A 19756-nucleotide genomic window follows, 5' to 3' on the forward strand; every position below is an offset into this window, starting at 1 on the left:
ACAAATAAAATCAAATCTGGCGTGTTAAGGAGTCGTCCCGTCTCAATTAGATTGATTAGTAAAAAGTGTCCCACTTCCTTCCTAATTTTGGGAAAAAAAATTAAAGTAACAAAGTGCACTCCTCAGAGTAGAGATGTACCGAGTTACTACTGCATGCGTGCGGTGGGTCTGAGTAGCTAGCTATTGATCAGCTGTAATTGCTCAACAAATTTGCCAAAAAAGGCTAAAGCCACCCCTCTCTCCTTGTACGAGGCTATGATCGGGTCAAAATTTATAAAGGTCCCACATATACGAATCGACAAGTGCTCATGCTACTCTTGTGTAAGAGGACATTGCGGTGGTGAGTCTTCATGTACGTACATGACAGCTATATTCATACCTTACCCAATTCAACTGATTAATACTATATCTTTATCATTGTTAGTACCAAGTTTATGGGTGCACTAGCTAAAATTTTTAACTTAAAATCTAATGATTTATTAAAAACAAAAGGCAAAACTGTAACTTACACGTTTATGATCTACATGTGGATGTCATCCATTGGTTTAAAATAACAGGAAAAAAAATTATTAAAAAAGCCTTCAAGAAGCACATATGGATATGGTAGGCCGTATAGGTTTTTTTTTTTCCTTAAAAAAAACTGGCCAGAAGGAAGCAGTTGTTGTTGTTGGCCAATATAGATATAGGTTTTTCCTTCAAAAGTTACCGGCTACAGCCCACCTTAACCTTAGTCGTGGTTGCGGTTCTACCTATGGTTAGTACTATAGGGCCTTTAACTGTAGTAGTTCTTAAATTTATACTCGAGTTTTTTATATTTAGTCTTTTAACTTTTTCATTCAAACACGGGTTAGGAAACCACAATCGAAGTCGGAGTGTAAATTCAGAAATTGATAATGAAGTTAAAAACTCCAGTACTATATTATTATAGACCGATAAGTAATATTACGTGATAGTGTTGCAGTTACACCTAAGAATTTATTTTGTGATAAGTCCCGAACATGCATTTTTAGTAAGAAAAATAATGAGGAAACAACATTTGTTACTTGGAAGAGTGCATATAGTGCATATAGAAGCGTGAAGACCGGTGGACCTTAAAATTAGGAAAGCCAAACAAGAAGACACCCAGCAAGACCCAACAAGGCAGCGGCAAGGCATCCATAAATAAATGGATTTTCAGCCGTTTTATGAACCATGTCCCGTTGAACTTAACTTCCGAACTAAAAAGTCAGCCAATTTAGCACTTGAAATAATTAAAACAACGGATTTAGCCCTTGCTATTAAATTTTTTGAATTGCATCCATTTTTTCGTACAAACAGTCACTTGTCCTTCACATGATTTTCTATTTGATTTTAATATTATTATTATTAAAAACTAAAAATATTTAAAAATGGAAAAAAGGGGGGAAATGGTTCGCACAGAGCACATTAAGCCATTTCCCTTATCTCCCACCTTGAGGAGGTGGCTGCCAACAAGTTTGAATTTGGGCATGTTTCTCAAAGGTGAACTCTTGCTCTTGTATTTGGGCATGTTTTTCACACCCTGGTATTCCAGTTTTCGTTATAAAAAATAAAAATAAAAATAAAAATAAAAAAAAGCTTATTGCCTTGTTCATGGCTCAAATTCCAAAACCCTAGAAGCTAAACGTGACGTCATCGGCCAAGAACAATTAGACCCAGAAGCACCCACTTCATGATTCAAACTAATTTGGTTTTGAGGAAGGCTCGGTTGGGGGGCTTGGAGGCCCGCGACGAATCCATTCTCTGGTTGAATTCATAGGTTCGGGTGTAGATGATGATGATGAAGCCATGGTGTTGTCTACGAGGTTTGAGTTGTGGTTATTGTGTTTCTTAAACGGAATTTTGGGGAGGAAGAAGGGAAGAGAGGGGGTGGTGGCTGGGTTTGGGTGGCAAGGGAAGGTGAGGATGGTGGGTGGGGGTGGCTGTGTTCCCTTTCGTTTCATTTTTCTATTTTCTAAATATTTTAACTTTGACTTTTTGGACAGGTGAAATTCAAAAAATCAAACGGCGAGGCCTAAATCACCTGTTTAAATATATTCAGGTGCTAAATTGGCTGACTTTTTAGTTTGGAGCATTAAGTTCGATTGGGACCTAGTTCGGGGGTGTACACCAATTTATTGTAAATAAATTTCTGTACTGATTCTCCCCTATGAATTTTCTATACAATAATTTTGTTATATATTTTCTTTGACTTTCTATCATTATCTTTCTCCATTTAGTCCTTTCGTTTTTCATTTTCTTGCACTTCCTTTACTTTTACATTGCCTACAAATATTGTTGATGGTGAGCTAAGAATTCTTAAAGTTAAAAGCTATCACATTATCTTTTATCATTATCCTTTGACGAATTTATACACTAATATATCTGATATGTCCTGTTTTATTTTAAAGGTTAGCTAAAGCTCTCATTCTCATTGATGGACCAATCATAACATCATATTTGATGAAAATGTGACCAATTAACCATGAAGATTATTACATCTCTATATGATAATAGTTCCTAATTAAGTATAGTAAAATCATCACGTGACATGCGTATGTGATTTTAAAATATATCTAACACAAATTATAGGACTTATAATACGTTTATTACCAATTGTTGAAGTATTATTATTTGGATGAGAATTGTAATATTATGTTAGGTTGTCATTTGCTGTTATTGACACACCAAAAATAATCTTCAACAAATAAAGACTGCGTAGGAAATTTAGTTTCTTTAACTGCATTGAAGAAGTTGAGTATAAGAATGTAGTTTTGTATATAGTAACAAAGTCACATGAGAATTTAAGATTATCTTCAACAAATAAAGACCGCATAGGAAATTTAGTTTCTTTAACTGCATTGAAGAAGTTGAGTATAAGAATGTAGTTTCGTATATAGTAACAAAGTCACATGAGAATTTAAGATTATCTTCAACACACCATGCCTATTACCGTAGCATTTATGTCCCGTACAAATATGAGATGATCAATTTATCTACTACCTCAACGAGAAATTATAGAATACTATGATCATGTGTTCCATCATCTCTCTACTTCAATATGATGTGGTGCAACCACATAGAAGAATCATATATAAACCTGAACCAAGCAATGCCTTTTAAAATTAAAAATTAATTAAAGGACAGTGCTACTTGATTAACGTATAAAGACCATCTAAGCGTGTCAACGATTAAATGTTATTTTACTAAGTTATTCATGTGAAGCTTCCCTGATAAACTCTTTTAAGAATTAAGAGGCCAATGTACCCTCTACATCTGGAAATTAATATGAGAAAAAAAAAAGTGTACACCTTGCAGGCATCAAGGGTGAACAGACTCCGTTTTTATGTCTTTGTCTTTGTATATTTTATTGGCTTTTCAAACAGCCATTAAAGACATTTACTATTATCACAACCATTAATTTTATATATATATATTTTTTACAAATTTATAAATAAACCCAATCCTAGACATGTATTTATAAAAAAACCCAAGCACTATTTAAACATAGAAACACACCCAAAGTCAACTTTTTGGGTGTGTTTATAAATGGGTTTTGAGTGTGTGTAATGATGGGTTTTGGGTGTGTTTATATGTTTAAATAGTGCTTGAGTTTTTTTATAATTTCAACCCCTATTTTGGGTGTTTTAGTGAAACCCCCTATTTTTTTTTGGTAAAAATTATTAATTTTATATTCATTAGAGGCCAACTGGGTTATGAGCAACATCGCCTCTCTCTCTCTCTCTCTCTCTCTCTCATCTAATAAATCCTTATTTTTTATGAAGATTTATTTTATTTTTTGACAATGCGATATTCTAAATTATTACTCTAATGTAGAAAACTGAGGATAAAAACTTGTATGTGAGGAGGCAAACTCGGAGCAAACATCATTCATTGATTAACTGACCTAACACACATTTGTCTTGATAAAGATTAATTAAGGGTCAACGAAAATTCATGACTTACCGAAGATTAAATTTGTTGCTCTGTCTCGCTAAGAATGAAAGGTTTTTTTAATTTTTTTTTCTCTTGTGATTTCTAAGTATAATATGCTATATCAGTATCTTTTTCGACATGGTATATAATTCAGTACTCTATTCCACTTTATTGTCGGTATATTATTAAGTAATAATTAAACAAAATATATTCCGGTTTGAAATATATAACACATTATATGAGTTCTTTCTGCAAGTCACATAATTCATCGTGATTTGGCTGACCATACCAAATCTGGACCAACCCAGAACCCACCCAGCCACAGTTTCTATCAGCACTAACTAATCCGATCCGATTTTTTAATACATTTTTGTTTTGAGCATGAGAGATGGGCTCTTTTGTAATTTTATAGCGGTGAATGATAGGCAGAACCGATTAGCGGACACGTGTCCACGTGAACAGAGAGTTCACGTTTTCCATTACATCACTAATAAGTAGGGATATCATTTTTCGGTTTGTCTATTATGGCCACTTAACTGCCATTATGATTGTCGCCACGTAATCAGGTAAACAGAATCCTGATTGCATTCTGTACAAAGGAAACGGTTACAGCGACTCCCACCTGGACGCGTGTCTAATAATATCTAAACCTACGTTTCTCATCCACAAAACGGAAAACAACAGCGTGTTTCCGGTTGCAGCAGATTAGTTTCTCCCCGATTGCAAGTAACAATTTAAACCGCGCACGTATCTCGAGGCGTGAGAGAGAGAGAGAGAGTTTCTAATTTCCGTATGGTACCGAACCCCATTGGTCACCCTCAGGGCTCAGCTAAATTACCTAAAAAGTAACTGCCGTTTCGACAAGTCTATCCCAAAAAGTTAGGGCATATCCGTCAATTTAAGAAGGAGACCAGCTCAACTCAGACTCAAAAGCCTTTATCTCTCTCCTCGCATTGCCAGCGTGGCGTCGAGACAGAGAGATAGTTACCAAACCCAGCAAGGCCCTCTACTCTGAGACCACACAACGGATTGGGATTTAACGGCGTTAAACAGTTTTAACGGCCACCTCCCCGTTTCTCTCTCGTGTTTGTAGTAGCCTGGTCTAGTCTGTCTGGTTTTTATTTTTCTTCCGTTTGTCCGGAGGAGAGAGAGCCCAAACAAAATAAATAAATAAAGAAAAAAGCGGATCCCTCTCTCTCTCTTTCTTTCTCTGGCGAGGGCATGGAATCTCGCCGGAGAATTCCATAGATTCCGACGAGATAAAGCTTCGGTGGAGCTGGAAAGAGGAAGAGGGAGACCAAACGTGTAGCTTGTGAGCAAATTAAACCCAAAAAAAAAGAAGAAAAAGAAAAGAGAAGAGGAAGCAAGAGAATGAAGGCATAAAGAAAAAAAAAAAGAAAAATGGTTAACGTGCAATGCAGGGAAAAAGAGCATCAAAGAAGCTTAAGAGGATCTTACACGGCACAGATGCCTAGATGATCCCTTCTCCAATCCCCTTGCCTTATGCCGTAATTTATTCGATTTTTTATAGTCTCTCCCTCCTCTTCCACCTTGTTTTAAATTCCTCTCTCTCTCTCTCTCCCGTCTCTCCCATCTCTCTCTGTGTTTCTTTGTCTGGTCTGTCTTCGATATCATACTCCAATTGCGATTTCAACGTCTGTGTTTGGCTGTTCGTTCATCCTCTGACCCATTCCTTCTGCAGCTCAGCTCAGACTTTGATTTCGTATCAGCAAGTTCACAGGTAAGCTCCGGCGTTACCTCTTTACTGAATTTTGCCTTCAATTTTCGTCTGAGTAATTTTCCTTTTTAATACGGTTGGTTCAATTGCTGCTCGTGATCTTGCTAATCTTCGTGAGAATTGCTCGCAGATTTGCTACTAAATAAATTCTGTAATTGTTTATGATTTAGTAATTACGATAGAAATGCATTCCTATCATCTCTTGTATTAAATGATATTTTCATTTCTCAGAATTCGTCATAATTGAGCTACTTATGGTCGAGATCTTAAGCTCATTCCAGCTGTAGATTTTTTTTTTCCCTTATAATTCTAGCTTATAGATTTCACGTATCTCCTTTTCTCCCCCTGAGCACCTAATTCTAGGAAGCATAATCAAAGTTGTCAAAGCATGTTATGATTTTTGGCGTGCGGCTCTTTTTAATGCTGGAAGAACAATTTTGAATAGGTTTAGACGTGGCCACGCGAGATGGAGAGCCTTTTCTGAAATAATTTTGGTTTGTGCAGCCTGAGTTTCGTCATGCCATCTGAGATAATGGACCTCAATAGTTTGTCCTCCTCGTCATTGTTCTCCGAGGATGTATCTTTTCCAAACGAGGTACCAATAATTGTGCATCCTTCTGTTCCCAGCTGCAGTTCAATCGATTGTCTATTACTGAATTCACTGTTTTATTATATTAATATAGACTTTTTACTTTTTCGGTTTATGTTGTTCTAGTGCATTCGTTATTGAGAATCTTAAGTTTCATCTTTCATTTTTATCTGTTAGCTAGTTCTCGTTGTACTTATTCTATGTGTTGAAATCTTTGGCAGAGGCAGGTTGGGTTTTGGAAGTCAGATAATACGCCCGATAATCATGGTCAGTACCATCAATCTATAACTGCTGTCTTGTCGTTTTGGTCTGTAAATAGTATTCGTTTGCAGTCTTACCATTTAATTCTTATCCAACTTGTCGTTAAACCCCCGCCTTAGAGGGCATTAATGACCAACTCTGAGAATATTTTCTTTTTGGTAAAAACTCACTCTGACAATTTTGTTGAACTAAGATCATTGCAATTAATTCACGTGTGTGACAAAGTACCCGACAGTTGTAATTTTCTGTTCTTTTTCTGGTATCCAACCTGTCATGAAGTTTCCCTTACCGTTTTTTATTATTTCCATTTTAGTCAAGATGTTTCTCTACTTGCGTTCATGCCGAAAATTAATTTTGTGCCATCAGCCCTAGTAAGCATCTTAGGTACTGATACAGTAACTGTATTTACCTCGAGTTTCCAGAAGTTGTTCTCACCGTCCCCGAAAAGAGATGGTGATATGTGGTATTCATAGGGATTTCAGTGTTGGGGTCTGAATTTTGAGCAGGCAATATGAGCTGTGATGACCATGACTTGATGGTTTTGATCCACATGATGAAATGTATGATTACAGTGATAAAGATAAGGAGTGGAGGAATGAATGAGAGGATGATTGCAATAACAATTTTCCATTGAGCTAATTAATCGTAAATATGCAATATTGAGTGAATTCTATCTAAGTTTCTGAGTGCGGTTAATTTAACCTTTTGCCTTTTCGAACTGTCTGTCTCCATGGGTCTCATTTTATGGAATTTTAGAAGAGTGTGTGTTTTTGTTCTTGTTAAAGCATTTATAAATTTTCATATTCATGCCTATAAATTAAAATAGGCTGCCAGGAGTTTGGCGTGGCCCCTCAGTGCTAAGTTCCACCAAAGCTAATAATGCATTTGTACTTCTAGTATGTAGGTGTCAAGTTCTATTGGTATAATTTATGGGTGATCACGATTAAGTCCTGAATCAATGCCATAACTCTATGAGTTAGAGCTTTCTGGCCCCTCTTTTGTACCTAATAAGGGCCGATTCTAATTTTGTGAACAGCCAGTAAGAAGTCACTTGCGTCATCATCTCTAGAGAAGTGTCAGACAGTGAAGTCTTTGCACCATCCCGAATTTTTCTTAATGCAAGACCAGAAAGTGCATCCCAGCTTCAATAGACAAGCAGTGGGAGCAGAGAGAGCCTTAAGTCATTCCTTGAGTTTATCGAGATCCATGAGCCATGATGTAGCAGCAAGATCGAATTTAAATGTTGAGACAGCATCTTATATTGGAGAAGTTGGTAAAGTCAATATGATGGGAGCTCAGTATGAGAGTAGCCTCTTCTCAAGTTCATTGTCAGAGCTATTTAGTAGGAAGTGTAAGTCTTCTCACTTCAGTCTCCCTTGTGTGCACATCTGTTTCCAGTGTCAACTAATATGCTTGAACTTTAAATGAAGTATCATTCAACTATCTTAATGAATATTGTGTTTGCCGCTGTAGTTTCTTTAATAGATTCAGTTTCATTGCTTATTTACAACGTGATTTTTGTTGAGTTTCTACTGTAGTGATATTATTGTCGAACAATATGGCCAGTCTGTTGATATCCACTATGTTCTAGGCTGTAGTTTCTTCGATTGATTCTGTTTTGTTGCTTATTTGCTATGTGGTTTTATTTTTTTAAATTAAAATTTTCTGATGCAGTAAGATTATCATCGAACAATACACTATATGGCCATTCTGTTGATACTGTTGCCTCCCACTATGATGAAGATGAAGCTTTTGAATCCCTTGAAGAAATTGAGGCCCAAACCATCGGAAACCTCCTCCCTAATGACGATGAATTACTTTCAGGAGTTACTGATGGGCTTGACTATAATGTCCAAATCAGTTCTGGGGATGATATGGAGGAGTTGGACCTTTTTAGCAGTGTTGGAGGGATGGATTTGGGAGATGACGGTTTGTCAGCTGCTCTAAAGGATTCTGAGTCTCCTGGAGGAGTTTCTAATGGTTCAATAGTTGGAGAACACCCTTATGGTGAACACCCTTCTCGGACATTGTTTGTGAGAAATATAAACAGTAACATTGAAGATTCTGAGTTGAGAACCCTGTTTGAGGTATGCTAGATGTTTTAGTTGTGGAATTTATATTCATTTTCAGTATTACATGTTGTTTGGGCATTGACTATTGCAATTTCATAACTGGAATATGCAGCAATATGGAGATATCCGCGCTCTTTACACAGCCTGCAAGCATCGTGGTTTTGTTATGATATCCTATTATGACATTAGAGCAGCCCGCAATGCGATGAAAGCACTGCAGAACAGACCATTGAGGCGCCGGAAGCTCGACATACATTACTCGATTCCAAAGGTTAGTTCCCACAATGTTTTCCCTCTAGATGTTGATATAACTATGTTATTTTACTGTTATGATGGTTGCTTTGAGAATGTCAGTATTTTTTCATGACAATTGATTTTATATTGGTAATTTATACATCATTTTATGTCGTGCATGAACTTTTTATTTGACTTATTGTGTGGGTTCTCTTGTCAGGACAACCCTTCTGAGAAGGATGTTAATCAGGGAACTCTGGTGGTTTTCAACCTGGATTCTTCTGTTTCAAATGATGAACTACGCCAGGTTTTTGGTGTCTACGGAGAAATCAAAGAGGTATACATATTTGCCATTTCTTATAATTGTGCATGGCAAAAGCATTAGCTCTAATGCATTGTCATTCTTGAACCTGGATTGCAGATCCGTGAAACCCCAAACAGAAGTCATCACAAATTTATTGAATTTTATGATGTTAGAGCTGCAGACGCTGCTCTTAATGCATTAAACAGGAGTGATATTGCTGGGAAGCAAATTAAGCTTGAGCCAAGCCGTCCTGGAGGTGCAAGACGAAGGTATGGTCCTAGAACAATAACTTTGCCTTCATTCCTTATATATTTATTTTCTTTTTTCTTTTACTCAAGCCTTGTGTTGAAATGTCATTTAAGTTATGTCAGGAAAGCAACCAAATACTTTTTACACACTTCTGTGAGAGAAATTTTTTCACTAATCTAGCATTGCTCAATATTATGTGCTGAACTGAGCTTTAGGTTTAGTTCCACTTTTGATATATTCATAATTTTCCTTTCGTCTTGTATTTTTTTTTTTTCACTGCAGCTTGGGGGTGCAGTTATCTCCAGAGTTGTTAGAGAAAGATGAATGTGGCCTTTATTTGCAGCAGAGCAGCCCTCCTAACTGTGTCACCGGTTTTTCTGGTAAAGTGTTTGTCTTAAAAACCTCATGCTCATTGAATCTAGTTCAGAAGCACAGAAAATCCTTATTTGGTCTCATAAAGAGTTGTTAACAGGCCCAGTTCCGCATGGACCAGTTACATCCAGTTGCACAGATAATGGAACTATCATGGCTGTACACTCTGCAGTACAAGCTGCATCCCTTGAAAACATGTTCCACCATGGGATCTCTTCTAGTGTTCCTAACGGCTTATCTTCTGTGATGAGAGCTGAATCAGTTGGCAATCTGTCTGGCCCTACTGAGTCCACTCATTCACCAGGCTCGCTGAAATTTGACATCCATGGCACACCAGCCTTTCATCCTCATTCACTTCCGGAGTATCAGGATGGTTTAACTAATGCTGTCAACTGCAGTTCACCGGGCACTGTATCTGCAAGTATCAATGCCAGACCACAAGAAAGAATTGATAACAGGAACTTAACCAGAGTAAGCTCAAATGGGCTTTCAATTGAACTCAATGAAAGCGGTAAGTGAATGAATCACAAAGTACACACTTTAATTTTCTTCAGTTTGATGTCTTTTTTTTTTTGGGGGTTTTGTTTTGTGGATATATCTTTTCTTATTTTGATCATCTGTTTTTGCTATCTTCCCAGTTTTTGGCTCTACTGGTAATGTTAACTACCCTATTCCTGGACATCATTATGCATGGAACAATTCCTATCACCCTCAGGCTCCAGGAATGATATGGCCAAACTCACCATCATTTGTTAATGGCCTTTCTTCAGCTCATCCTATTTCTGCAGCCCATCCCTCAACGCGGGTTCATGGACTTCCTAGAGCCCCATCTCATATGTTAAACCCAGCTTTAGCCATACATAACCATCATGTAGGGTCAGCACCAGTGGTTAATCCGTCTCTCTGGGACAGGCGACGTGCATATGCAGGGGAATCCCCTGAGGCATCTGGATTTCATCCTGGCTCTCTTGGGAATATGAGAATGTCAAATAACTCACCACATTCAATGGAATTTGTTTCTCATAACATGTTTCCCCACCTTGGTGGAAACAGCATGGACCTGCCAATTTCCCACAAAAATGTAGGACTCCAGACCCATCATCAGGGGTGCATGATGTTTCCTGGAAGAAGCCAGATGATTCCCGTTATGAATTCATTTGATCCGCCTACTGAACGTGCACGAAGTCGTAGAAATGAAGGCAGTGTTAATCAGGCTGACAATAAGAAACAGTATGAACTTGATATTGACCGCATAATGCGAGGGGATGACAACCGAACAACACTTATGATAAAGAACATTCCTAACAAGTAAGTGGCCTGAATAGAAAGATAGTTCATATTTTTCAATGGCTCCTTCTATTACTTTTTTGGCACTTATGATTCTCGGATGAATGTGTTTGAATCGACAGGTATACTTCAAAGATGCTATTGTCTGCCATTGATGAACGCCATCGAGGAACTTATGATTTCATTTATCTACCAATTGATTTTAAGGCAAGTGACATCCTGTTTGGATGATTTTCTTTGATATTGTTGAGAACTGAACATGGAAAGTAAATTTAATATCAAATTTGTTGCTGTCTGATGAACATGGTATTCATATCTGTTGCAGAACAAATGCAATGTGGGTTATGCATTCATCAATATGACTGATCCTAGGATGATCGTTCCATTTTACCAGGTTTGTTTTCTTTTCTGTAAAGCTTTAACAATATAAAAGGCATGTGCAAATTAAAGCTAAAAGAATTGTCTGATTTTTGCAGTCATTCAATGGGAAGAAATGGGAGAAGTTCAATAGTGAGAAGGTGGCATCACTTGCATATGCCCGCATTCAAGGAAAAGCTGCTCTGATTGCACATTTCCAGAATTCAAGCTTGATGAATGAGGATAAGCGATGCCGTCCCATTCTCTTCAATACTGATGGCCCAAATGCTGGTGATCAGGTATGTCGATGGTGACAGAACATGCACACTTGATTCAAATGGCAGTAAATGGTGCAACTTCTAAATTTAAAAATATATCCAAATAATAATGAGAATAATAGTTATTACTGTGATATAGAGAGATTACATGCTGACTGTTCTTGATCAACAGGTGCCCTTCCCAATGGGGGTTAATGTTCGCACAAGACCTGGTAAAGCTCGAACAACCACCCATGAGGAGAACCATGTTGGAAGCCCACCAAGTTTCGGAGACGGGGAGCATTCTTGCAATGGAGAGACAACTACAGGTTCTGCTAAGCAGTCAGACTAAGCGCCGCTTATTTTTTCCGGGCACTAACCTTATAGTACAGAAGATTCTAATTTGCTTCCACCCTGAATCTTTGGTGACGCATATTTAGGGTGGCTAAAGAGGGCCAATGAAAGTCTCTTTCGGGGTTTCTTACAGACCTGTTTTAAACCTTAAGAGGATGAATGCGTAGCCAACGCTAAGCGATTTTCCAGTTTTCTTTCACCATTTTTCTTTTAAATTCTGAAACAGTTAGGAGAAAAGACAAAAGACGAAAAGGAGCATCAGCTGGAGCTTCAAAATTTTGGATGGTCGTAAGAGTATTATTTTAAGAGGCAAAGAAAAAGTATTCTAGTGTATAGGAGTTTCTGAGCAATGAAGAGATTCTACAAATGCTCTCTTTTTTTTTCTTCATTTTGCAAATTTTCTTTACCGGTTATGTATTATTTAGTTATTCGGAAGCCCATTTGTAACTATTAAGATACAAGAGTTTTAATTTTTTTTTAAAAAAAAACTAAACTCATTATTCTTGTATTGTCGACCCCTTAATAATCCTCACTTGTGAATCCCATACTCCCCCTTTTTGCACCTGCTTAGTTTGCATGGATTCCATGGGATGAATATCTTCGCTATATTTTGATCAGAAAATGCGAGTCACAGTTGTTCATGTGTATTCGACCCCAAAAAAAAGGTTGTTCATATATGCGTAAAACGCGTCTTGTGTTATGTTCGCTTAATTTTTATATTTTATGAAATTGATAAGAATGGGTATTAAAATCATTCTGATTCATGACTTTCCATGCATTCTTGTCTTCGCTATTTCAATACATACGGAATCAAAAAATACATGAGTTTCACGATATAATCAGTAATTTAATATTTGAAAATTTAGGAATTAGATTAATTAGAGTAAGTAATTGATCTAATTTAATATTTGAAAAACCAGGAATTATATTCCTAAATTCTATTCTAAGTTAACACGCTATTAGTTCTTGCAATGTGGGATCTACCCATAGCCAGCCACTCATATAAGCAACTGTGGCTAACGGCCCGGTGGACGGCAGCCGGTTATATCCTGTGGTTCAGTTGCTTCATGTAAGTAGGTCTGATGTTTTGCAGTTTCTACTTCTTTATTTATAATTAAAATTGTTCTGCCGTTTGAAATAAGCATATCATTATATGTAAAATGAGTCATTTTGGACACATTCACATAGGAGTGGCATTTTTGACCGAAAAACCACAAAAACCAACCGACATTATACCGCATTGGAACCGCAATAGCTAAAAACCGACTGAAAATTGCGGTTTTAGAAATCGAACTGCAATTACAGTTGCGGTTACGATATGTGATTTTGGCAACACGCGGTTACCGCAAACCACAAATATATATTTCTTTAAATTGCATTTTAGTAGTTAGATGTTGTGTTTTAATTCGGTTGAGTTTAATATATTATTAATATGCTTTTATGTTGTTGCTTTTGTGTTGTGTTGTGTTATAGATAGAGTCTAGCCACTCTAACACACCTAATGCCTCTAATCCCCCAAACAAAAACCGATACACTTGAAACACAACCTCTACTCCAACTCATAAAGAATGGCTTCTTTTTATAATAAAATCCACTCACCACCACCTACACTTGAGTTCTCCTTTTGGTTTGTAACTTTAATTAACTTTGAAATGAATTTTTCTTTAGGTTGTGAATGCTTAAGAAGTTGAGGTTGAGTTTGTGAATTTATATATGCTTGAGAAGTTGAGGTTGTGAATTTATATTTTTTGGTTAAAGTATGCTTGAACTCAAAACACTTAAAAAGAAGCATCAAACCTAGGCTTAAAAGTGTGGAAGATTGAATTTTTATGACATAAAAAGACCACACTTAAAGATCTAAAATTGTTTAATTTAGGCCCAAAATATTCAAATCGATTTAAACTGTTAATTCACGATAACCGACCGATTTTTGCGGTTTCAAAAATCACCTTACCGCAAATAATCAGTCGGTTTGCGGTTCGAGAAAAAATTCGCGGTTACTAAACTGCAACCACCCCTACATTCAAATGTATCATCAAAATTCACCAAAAACAAAGACCTTAAATTCCCTTAAAATGGTTAGGACATAAAGTGAACCCCTAAGCATGGGTATCTAAGTAAACATTCATTACAGAAGCAACAGTTACTTCTTTTCAAATTGCAATTTCTTATGGACGATGAAACACCAGATGACGTCCTGCTCATTTACAGTTAGCGCAGTCCTGAATTCATACTTCCAACTATCCTTTTTCCTTTTTTTGTTTTTAAGTTCAATGCCATGTTTATGACCTCACTCAACGGCTTATAAGTACATTTAACATTTCAGAACAAAGTTACATTCTCCAACTAAAAGAGAGCTTTGGCCCTTACAGCTCTTTGCCAACACATTCATCTTGTCTCGATCACTAACCCGGACATTGCCAATTGCCTGTAGGTACATAAACAAAATCCCAAATTAACACCACCTCTTAATGGAAAACTGTACTCACAAAAACAGAAATAAACGTGTACATCTAAACAAAATGATTGCCACATAGCTTGTCACCAATTACAAAAGAGCACGTCATACAATCCAGGATGCCAACATTCTGATGAACATTGTAAAGCAGCTGGCATCTTGGTTTTGTAGGTTTCGAATAGGTCCAGTTTATAATTTCCCCCCCTTTTTTTAAAAGGCATAGCTTAAACTCTTAAAGCACATAAAAATATGTAAGATTCACTTACGGGAACAGGTGAAAGCATCACTTCGGGTAGAGAATATCGTAGTGACCTGGGCGATACAGCAAGGTAATAAAGGGAATAACTTTCTCAGAGCCCCCACTAGCATTTGGAAGATCACTTCCAGCAGGGACGAAATCATGATGATTCACACTAACACCACCAGTATCACACGAACTACGGTCAAGGTACACAACACGGATTGGCACGCCCAATGCATCTGACAAGGCAGTGATGTGCACATGGTCGCTTTCTTCACCCATTGGTTCCACTGATGACTTGCAAAACTATATTAAGACAAATCAATAAGAGAGAGGCAGATCAGATATTGGCATCATTGCTCTATAATCTTAAGCTCATAACAATGGAAATCTCAAATTGCTTCTCAGAATAAAACTATTTCTGTGATATTGACTTGCAACCACACAGGACTTAGTAATTTAATGCAGGGAACAAAATTAGCAGCACGCCCCAACATGGAGAATGTAGATAAGAAGTGAAGAGACCACCATTTTCTTGACAAGGCATATTGAAAATACATCAGTAATCTTATGCTAATATGATTTAATCATCTTCCCATTTTTTCTAAAGAAGCAGTACCTTAATGGAATAATTTGGTCAACTACTGGAAAGAAGAAATAAAATCATGTGTATTGATGTATGGCTGAATAGTTTTTATTGAACAAACCTGCTCTACGGTTGCATTGGTCAATCCTAATATAAAAGGTTCAAAAAACTCTGCACGTTTCCGTATTTCACCAGAGGTAACAAATCTGAAAAACATCACAACTAACAAACCAAATGTGTCAGGTAATGGAAGGATAAAACAGCACACTAAGAACCATGTCATTTAATGTCACTCACCATAGTCGGATACTGACTGATCTCGGCTCCTAAGTATGAGCTCATCATGACTGTACAAAATAATAAATCATGTTTATTGCAGTTAAACACACAACTCAAAACTAGCATCAAACTGAACTTTGATTTTTAATTGCCAACACAAACCCAAAGTAAGGGAACTATCTGTACCTTATGGATGCTTCATTTCCATGAAGAACACTGTCCAGCTGCTCAAGGAATAACTGAAAAATTCTCCACATCAATTAGGGATTAATACTTTTTTATTGGGCAAGTGTGATCAAATTTTATGAACAGAGAAAAAGTCCAAATGGAACTAACTGGAACAATATGGTGACTGAAATACTTCTGTATGTGTCACATTGTGACAATGGCCTTATAAGAACAACTTTAAGCAAATCCTTGTGCCCTGAATTTATGTGAAAACCTCCTCATCCAACAAAAAACTATGCATTAGGAAGCACATATATCACTTCTTTCTAAAAATATGGATCATCTTTCTTCCCTGACCAATTTACACATGATAGGATGACCACCAGATTTTAGATAGGATAATCACCTCTCAATGCATGCATTCCTATGGTAGCTTTTGTAATGCAAGTAAGCATCAAATGATAAAACTGTGACCAACTTAATTATCAAATGATAAAATTGTGACCAACTTAATTATATGTTAATCAGCAATGATAGATTTACGTAATGCTGTGTCCATTGAAATCCTGTACATCAACAATATCTGAGCTGAAACTGCTCGAAAATGGGAAGAAAGAAGATGTGCATCCCTGTTCATATGCACTAAATGTATAAAACACATGGTACAGATTTATCAGCTATGACATCTAATCACCACCGAATTCCAATAGTTGATCATACATAAACCTTACTCATCTGTAAACTGTCAAGCCGTGTTCAAACAAAAAGAGGTTACGAATAAAGCCGGTGGCTCTACTCAATATCAGATATCCACTTGAAAAATTAGAAGAAGAAATGAATGAACCAATTATACAGTGTAAAAGTGCAGATAAAAAATTTACCGCAAAGAAATCCTCAAAAGTAAAGTCCGCATAACCCAAGCTTTGAAGTGTTTTTCTACACTGTTCAACATTGGCCTTGATACGGTTCAACTTCACTTTGATCTTGTGATTCCAAAATATGCTCCTATTCGGACAGCCCAAGAATTTGTTAGCAGCTAAAAGACTAGAATGCATACTTGCATCCAACAAGAAGCTAACATTGCAGGTAAACACCCAATATACAAAAATCAAAGCAGTTCCAAGGAGCATATACAAGGGCATACAAGATATGAAAACATAAAACTGCGGAAGAAGCAGTTCCCATCTCCCCGTGTTCGGCGAATGGCAGCATATTGTTCACCAAGAACCTGCATAAGGGGTAGTTACAATTTGTTCCATATGAATCTAAAATTAGAAAGAATGAAAGAAAAAACAACACACAACAAATAGAGAACCTTTATTTTCTCCAACAAGATAGCGCTGCCTGATTGATATTCAGCTGCTAGGGACGAGAGTGGTTCCTGCAGATTTATCACAACAAAGGGTCAAAACCTGATAGCGTGATATTGAAAGAAACTAAAGGTTGATCTCTTGAGTTTCGAGTATTGCCTTGTCCCCCAGAAAGGGAATTTTCTCAGCCTCCTCAGCTCGAATTGCAGAGTGCTGCTGCATGATATCTTGGTCCCCAAAATTTGCCCACTCATCAAACTCAGGGGTCGGAACTGATGTTGCAGACTCCACTTCCCCATCCACTTGGACCCCATCCTGATTCTGCATTGTCTTCTATTCACACAAACAGCAACAACACGCCAATTCAAACAAGGCTGTGCCCTAATTCCTCTATCACTTTAAATATGTACATTTCAATTTATTCATAATTGAACAGCCATAAATACCCAAACAAGAATGAATCTTTCTAGCATTTTGAAAATTTTGTCAGTCTAAATCTATTGATTCACAAGAAGAAGAAGTAAAAGAAAACAGGGTGTTCATGATTTGTGGCTAAAACCCAATAATCTACTTGCAGACTTCAATTGAAACCAGCAGTAAAGAAGCAAAATTTAGCTAATATAAAGAAGATGACAACGTACATCTGTCGCACATACATACCTGAGGAAGGGAACAACGTCGTGTTGTCACTGGGTCTGGGATCGAATTGGAAGTGGAGTGGCTCACTCTCCACTGATTTTACAAAGATGAAGAACACTTGGGGGATTGATTGATTCCAAGAGGGAAAAAACGCCTCGCGGTGGAGTCCAGCGTGTGAGTGACCTTTTCTGTTTGGATGTCAGTTTTGTATTCGTTTCTGTTTTTTTTTTCTTTAATTACCTTTTTCACGCATTCACTTCATTTTCATGCCCAACTCTTCAATTCATCCGACGTGCTTAAAAATAAATTAAAGGCTTAAGTGTTATAGTACCTTGAAACATTGGTTAAATTTCACCTTATTCTCTTGAAATTAAAGTGACTCATTTTGTGCTATTGACAAAGTTTGATGTTCCACATTACCCCTTATCGTCAACTCCTTCTAAAAGTCCATTAAGTTTGATGACGTGGCGGGGTGTTTTAGTAATTTTGTGCATCTACATTATTTACTCACCAATTTGAATGAGTAATATGTCAAAGTGGAGCCTACCTCTAATAGGGATAAAAAATTAAAATACAAAATAATTTTTACAAAAAATAATTTTTTAAAAACACCTCTACATATCCCTTCTCCTCCAGTCGCACAAAATCCACCCCTTCATTGTCAAACCCCCTCTTCTCCCTCATATTGACCAAACCCCATGTTAGAGCCACTTAGGCCCAGTTTGGGATTGCTGTCATTTTTAAAAAAAGTTGCTTCTGCTGTGCTTTGAAAATAATTAGCTGTAAAGTAAAGCAGCTCGATATTTGGTAAACAATATTTTTAAAGTGATGTTAGTAAAAAAAAGCAGTGTCAAAACCGTTTGGTAAATTTTAATATAAAATTGTTATAACTATGAATAATGACTAAAATAGACATGATGTTGAAAGTGTTATGTACTAATCATGTGGTGGTAGTAGTGATGATGGAATAGAGGTGGTGGTGGTGATGAAGATGGAGTTGGTGGTTGTGGTAGTGGTGGTGGTGGGGATGACGATTGTGGAGGTGGTGGTGGTGGCAGTGGCAGCATGGAGGTGGTGGTTGTGTTGGTTGTGGAGGTGGTGGTGGTGGTGGTTGTGGAGGTTTTGGAAGAGGTGGTGATGGTGGTGGTTGTGGAGGTAGTGAATGTGGTGGTGCAAGTGGTGGAGTTGGATGTGGAAGTGGAGGTGGTGTCATTTTTTAAAATGAATGATGGTATTTTGGGAATTAAAAAATTTATCTAAATGTTCATCTCTGCTTCTTTTGAAAGTAGCTTTGAAAAGCAACCAAGAACCTGCTTTTAAAAGATGCTGTCAAAAGGCCACTGCTTTTAAAATAATCATGATATTTTATTTTTACCAAACACCTAAAACTGCTTAACTTTAAAGTGAAGCAGGTTTTTAGCGATAAAAAGCAATCCCAAACGGAGCCTTAGTGTTGGGCCACTTCTCATTTGGCTCATAAGCTAGCTGGAGATTGTTCCTATCATTTTTAGACTGTTAGCCACAGAATAATCTTGTAATTCCCTTTCTATTATTCCTTACAGTTGTTAAGATTTCATTAGGTGTGCTCACTCCCATGAGTGACCTAATGATTAGGGCAAGGGTGCCGTTTTTCATTGTATTTAAGGATATTGACCTACCCTTTTGGAGACAGCTATGAAATGAACATTTAAATTCCTTCATCTTTTCCTCTGTTTGCTATGTTTTCTATATATCACCCAGGTCTGGTCCTGGCAATTGGTACCAGAGCCAATCCTATGGGCTCACGCAAAGTTCCTTCCTCCGAACTGTCGGCTGCCGTAATCTCTCTTGACGTCCACCATGACCAGCTCGAGACTGAAATCACAAATACCCAAGACACAGTCTCTTCCCTTTTGAGACATTAAGAAGTTACGCAGTCTTGTCTGATGACTATGTAGAAAACCATTGACTCCTTGGCTTCTTCCCAAACCTCTCTCCAAACTTCCTTCAATGCACAAATCACCCAACTACAACAGAATTTCTTGGAAGAGCTTCGTCATCTTCATCCTCTCCCACCCCACTCCACTAT

General features: G+C 37.2%; 2 protein-coding genes across 4 annotated transcripts; one reads left to right on the forward strand and one right to left on the reverse strand.

Annotated features, from left to right (window-relative positions):
• The first annotated feature begins 5042 nt into the window (after positions 1–5042).
• LOC103322140 (protein MEI2-like 4) lies at positions 5043–12500 on the forward strand. Of its 3 annotated transcripts, none has more exons than XM_008224019.3 (15): positions 5043–5674; positions 6176–6266; positions 6482–6527; positions 7558–7872; positions 8196–8608; positions 8706–8864; positions 9048–9164; positions 9249–9400; positions 9663–9760; positions 9841–10263; positions 10391–11060; positions 11162–11246; positions 11365–11433; positions 11516–11695; positions 11847–12500. In XM_008224019.3, exons 1-15 carry the CDS (start codon positions 5409–5411, stop codon positions 12003–12005), a joined length of 3243 nt encoding a protein of 1080 aa, XP_008222241.1. In that variant the 5' UTR covers positions 5043–5408; the 3' UTR covers positions 12006–12500. The 3 variants fall into 3 exon arrangements, with proteins under 3 accessions (XP_008222241.1, XP_008222242.1, XP_016647566.1); XM_008224020.3 differs by having other exon boundaries at positions 5044–5674; positions 9853–10263; XM_016792080.2 differs by having other exon boundaries at positions 5534–5674; positions 6117–6266.
• Positions 12501–14048: 1548 nt separating this feature from the next.
• Positions 14049–17853, reverse strand: LOC103322141 (ubiquitin thioesterase otubain-like protein). Its single transcript, XM_008224023.2, is given in 11 exon segments — positions 14049–14435; positions 14732–15012; positions 15414–15514; positions 15590–15639; positions 15758–15810; positions 16621–16704; positions 16706–16744; positions 16884–16967; positions 17055–17120; positions 17209–17379; positions 17710–17853. Coding segments are annotated over 9 exon segments (909 nt in total). The 5' UTR covers positions 17377–17379; positions 17710–17853; the 3' UTR covers positions 14049–14435; positions 14732–14748.
• Positions 17854–19756: the final 1903 nt, after the last annotated feature.

Source organism: Prunus mume, linkage group LG2, assembly GCF_029339155.1.
Source record: "Prunus mume cultivar Tortuosa linkage group LG2, ASM2933915v1, whole genome shotgun sequence".
In the NCBI taxonomy this organism is placed as follows: Eukaryota; Viridiplantae; Streptophyta; class Magnoliopsida; order Rosales; family Rosaceae; genus Prunus; species Prunus mume.